This window comes from Malus sylvestris, chromosome 15, assembly GCF_916048215.2.
Source record: "Malus sylvestris chromosome 15, drMalSylv7.2, whole genome shotgun sequence".
NCBI lineage: Eukaryota > Viridiplantae > Streptophyta > Magnoliopsida > Rosales > Rosaceae > Malus > Malus sylvestris.
The window spans coordinates 2506095-2510556 of NC_062274.1; the positions used below are offsets into that span (position 1 = coordinate 2506095).

At 40.1% G+C, this 4462-nt stretch overlaps 1 protein-coding gene across 1 annotated transcript; it reads right to left on the reverse strand.

Moving 5' to 3' along the window:
* Nucleotides 1–908: 908 nt before the first annotated feature.
* On the reverse strand, nucleotides 909–3229 carry LOC126604161 (stromal cell-derived factor 2-like protein). The gene is made up of 6 exons (XM_050271302.1): nucleotides 2859–3229; nucleotides 2632–2772; nucleotides 2407–2547; nucleotides 2087–2136; nucleotides 1868–1997; nucleotides 909–1219 (listed from the first exon to the last, which is right to left on the reverse strand). The coding sequence occupies exons 1-6, from the start codon at nucleotides 2955–2957 to the stop codon at nucleotides 1136–1138; spliced, it is 645 nt and encodes a 214-aa protein (XP_050127259.1). The 5' UTR covers nucleotides 2958–3229; the 3' UTR covers nucleotides 909–1135.
* Nucleotides 3230–4462: the final 1233 nt, after the last annotated feature.

Here is a 4462-nt window from a genome sequence, read left to right on the forward strand (position 1 = left end):
AAGTCGTCAGGTGCCCCGGCTAAGGTCGAGTAAGGCCATCTCCAACTGAAGGGTCCAGAGGGTCAGAGGGTTGAAAATAGTCCGAAAATCTTCTCCAACCAAAGGCTAGGTAGGCCAAAGGGTTCGTGAGCCCCACAGAACAAAAAAGGGACCAAAAGGCCAACCGGCTAGCCCAATCCAACCAGGCAGCCCTGAACCAGGCTGGATTTTTCATTATTAATACATTTTATGTCGAATATATCCGACAGTATTGTCCTCTTATTTTTATTTTTTTTATTTTTTTTTAAATTCCCCTTTTTTTCCTATAAATACCTAATTTATTCCTACACTATTTTCCACATAATTTTCACCCTTTTTAAATTTAAGTTGTAGTTTTTAAATTTAAATAATAAATTATTTTTGACCGTATTATAGAGAGAAATTTTTTTTTTTGCAATTTTTAAAACAAATTTTGTAAAAATAAAAAAATAATAATAAAAAATAATAGCTAGCTCACGTCAACTAGTTTCAAATTCTAGCCCAGCCTGGGGGCGTTGGCCCTTTGGCCCTTTTTTGTCCGGGCGCATAAGCTCTTTAGTCTGGCCCTTGGTTGAAGAGGATTTTTGAACTATTTTCGGTCCTTTGACCCTCTAGATCCTTCTGTTGGAGATGGCCAAGGTGCTAGTGGTAAGTGGAATATGACCACACAGTGATGACCCAAAAAAGCAAAGAGACCATACCATTAATCCTTGCAAACGGGCTTTCGACTCTGAAGGTAAAATTACCCATTTGGACCGCGAGAGCCCTCAAGTGGGCCGGAAAAGCAGTCTAGTTTCAACCCATAACAGCATAAACTCTCATAAAATCACAAGTCCAAAAACCCCAAAAAAATGACTAGTGTTCTGCTCATTGCAACCGTTAGACCACTCTTCAAGAACGGCTAAAAGTTTCCATTACTAGCTAACATAACACAAATACAGGGATTTATGTGGAAAACAGTATTAACAATATTAGCTAACAGATTGTAAATTGTAGAACATATTTATCTTCATTGGAACATCCTACTATAACTGTTATGGGACCAGGTATCAGCTACTATTTCTTCCAAAACCCGTATACCTGTTTCATAGAGTGATTCATCCTAAATGACCAACTTCTACTTAGTTTCAGTGACGGGAAGGTACACGCCTTCTGCTGCCAACCAAACATTGTCAGCGCGTTTATCTCTCACTCCACAAGCCTGCATTATGGCGAATGGATGGTATTTAGCACAACGTTAATATATCAGTGATGATAGCAAAAACATCAGCACATAAAGTTCACCCGACACATTTCCGTACAAGAAACAAAATTGTCTAAAACTTGCATAGATATGAAGTTTACCTAAAATATAATTTCTTGCACAGCTTAAAATCCAGAAAGACTGTCAATAACGACTTTCAAGAAGATCAGTGTTTGTTTATACTTAAGTTAATACCAAGATTCATATTCCATTAAACTGCAGAACCTTGTATAGTTGCTGCGATGATGAATACATATACCACCAGAAGATTTCATTATCAACAATAAGGTAATCCTCATCGGGACAATGGCTTTCTTAATTCCAAGCAATTGAATTAAATACAATCAATTAAACGCGTACGGTATCTACAGACACTACCAACTTATTATTCCACCAATTGAACAAAACGTGAAAATGCAAAGCAAAAGCAAGAAATAGTTGTAAATGCAAAACATCTAACTATCGAGTTTAGTACATAATCAATAATCAGCACCATTATCTAACAATTCAGGATCAATACACACTTACAAATGAAACAAGTTACCAACAAATCTGTTGTTTCATTCTCAATTTCATAGATATGCAGTTGAGTTTAAGTAATCTCACCTCCTGCTGTCCCCCAGCTATGCGGGTGTACTTCTTGTCATGGCTATGTAAATAAATACCAGTGTCAACATGCTGAAGTCGAACCCTTTGATCTTGCTTCCAAGTCTTCCCGCTCCCTTCAATTGTAAGCCTACGAAATTCCATACAAACACAATGCGTCAGAAACACTGATGACCAAGACAGGAAATTTTTTTGAGAACATATCAATTTGCTACTCACCTCCAGTGATCACCAGTATCAGATTCATTTTCTCCCCCGAAGCAGCTGACCTACACCCACGTCAAATTGTACAAGTCATTAAACCTCATAATGATCCCAATTTTACTTGGAACGAAAGACATTAAACTGTCAACCAATAATACCAAAACTTCGTACACAAAATCATGTCAAGAAACTTTATGCCATTCAGTGTCACGGTGTGTCACCAATTCACAATTACAAACACAACCACAAACAAAAGATACAATAAAATCACTGCATGATAACAAAAGTATAGTGCATTGTGAAAATTTGGTACGATAAGGAAAGATTTGCCAAACCTCTTGGTTGCCAGTAATTGGGGATGCATGCAAATGGCTGTGCAGCCATTTCCTCGTCCTCATGTGCTGCAACCTGATGATTGTACCGCTCGGAATGCTATCGCCTTGCTTGGCAGCTGTTTCCAGCTCAGGTTTAACAATCTGCCAAAAAAACCCAGTTCAATATCTGCAACGAAACAACACCAAAGATACAGAGAGTGCGAGAAAGAGAAGAAAACGACATACCCAGTAGCTATTAGCGTCGTCGACATTGGGAAAACCAGTGACCGACTGCTGGCCACTACCAGAGCCATACGGCACGTCGTGTGAATGCAAGCGAAACTTGGTCTTCTCGTGCATCAGCTTCAGTACGGTGCCGTATGTGATCTGCCCAAATCCCAATTCATTGTATCAAAATCTCTATCAAAATTTCCAAACAAAAAATTAATCGGAAATGAGCGGCGGAGACGAACCCCGACGCCCTCGGATGTGGGAGCGGTGGCGGCGTAGCTGGTGTCGAGATCGAGGCTGTAGATGAGGAACAGAGCTAAGCAGAAGAAGCCGATCGCCATAACGAAGAGTAATCCTATGAACCAGTTCTGCTGCCACAAGGGGAACTCAGGCTCCGAAGCCCGCCTGGGTATTGTGAATCGCCCCACGACCCGACCTGGCACGGCGGACGACGACGGCGTGGAAGAATTGGAGTGTTTTCTTCGCGTCAAACTCGGCGAGCCTGAAGACGCCACCGTGAGACTTCCCTGAAAAGGGAAATGGAATTCTAGATTTGGGAATTAGGCGTTTGGATTGCGAATTTATGAATCGTTGGCTTCTCTGTCTCTGGTCGTCTGTGACTGTGATTTGTGACAGGCTATGTTTTTCTGTACGGCAGGCACTGCTACTGTGACGTGTATAAATCGAATCGGTGGTTGACACGTAGCCGTCGGAATGACCTGGAGTGTTGTCAGTGGTCGGGTAGTGTAAAGCCACGTTGCGGCTCAAAGACTTCAACTTCTTGATGCGCAAAAAGATTGGACTGAGCCTTGTTGGGCCTATTGATGGACTGGGTTAGACCCAAGCCCATTATCTTCAATTACTTTCATTTTTAAAGTTTAGGGTTAACGTTTAGGATCTAATCAACTTTTATAGTTTTTTTTTATGTTATTAAATTGATTTCAATATTATTTTTGGAGCGAAAGTAATCATTTTTAGAAAATTTAATCAATATATGAGCGAAATCAATATATATGTAGACATCGAAATTTCGGTGAAATAAATGTTGATCAATAATTAAAATTTCAACATTCACGTTTCACATAAATTTTACACATAGCAGGTGACTCAACGAAAAATCGAGAGTCATCAGAAAAGTTATCAAACAGGACACGTGTCAACACTTGGCATAAACGATTTATTTTATCTGAATAATATATTCAAAATTAGGCTTTAGAAAATTCTATAAATAGAAGTCATTTCATTCATTTTAGGGGAGACCAATTCATAATCAATTCACCTCACACCAAAACCTTGAAGCTTTGAAACTCCAAAGCTTCCAAGCAAATCCCGAAAGATCAAGCAAGCTCTCTTCGTTCTTCATTAACCCAACCTTCAAGATCAAGCCCCAACGGCCCTTTGAAGGAACTTCCACCAATTCAAGATCAAGTCCCGACGGCCCTTGAAGAAAGCGTTCATCGTTCATCATTCGTTCATCCTAAGATCAAGTCCCAACGTCCATTTAGATCAACAACATCAACAAATCCACATATCCAATCGTTCTTCAAGATAAAGCCCAAAAGCCCTTGAAGATTCATTCATCAACTGTTCATCAAGATAAAGCCCCAAAAGCCCTTGAAGATCCGTTCATCAACAGTTCTTCAAGATCAAGCCCAAAAGCCGTGAAGATTCGTTCATCCATTAACCTTCAAGATCAAGCACAAAGGCCCTTGAAGAAACTTCCCTCAACCTTCAAGATTAAGCCCCAACGACCCTTGAAGAAAACTTTCAACCGTTCATCCAAGATCAAGCCTCGACGGCCCTTGGATCAATCGCACATCCACAAATAACACCTTACGAAGATCGA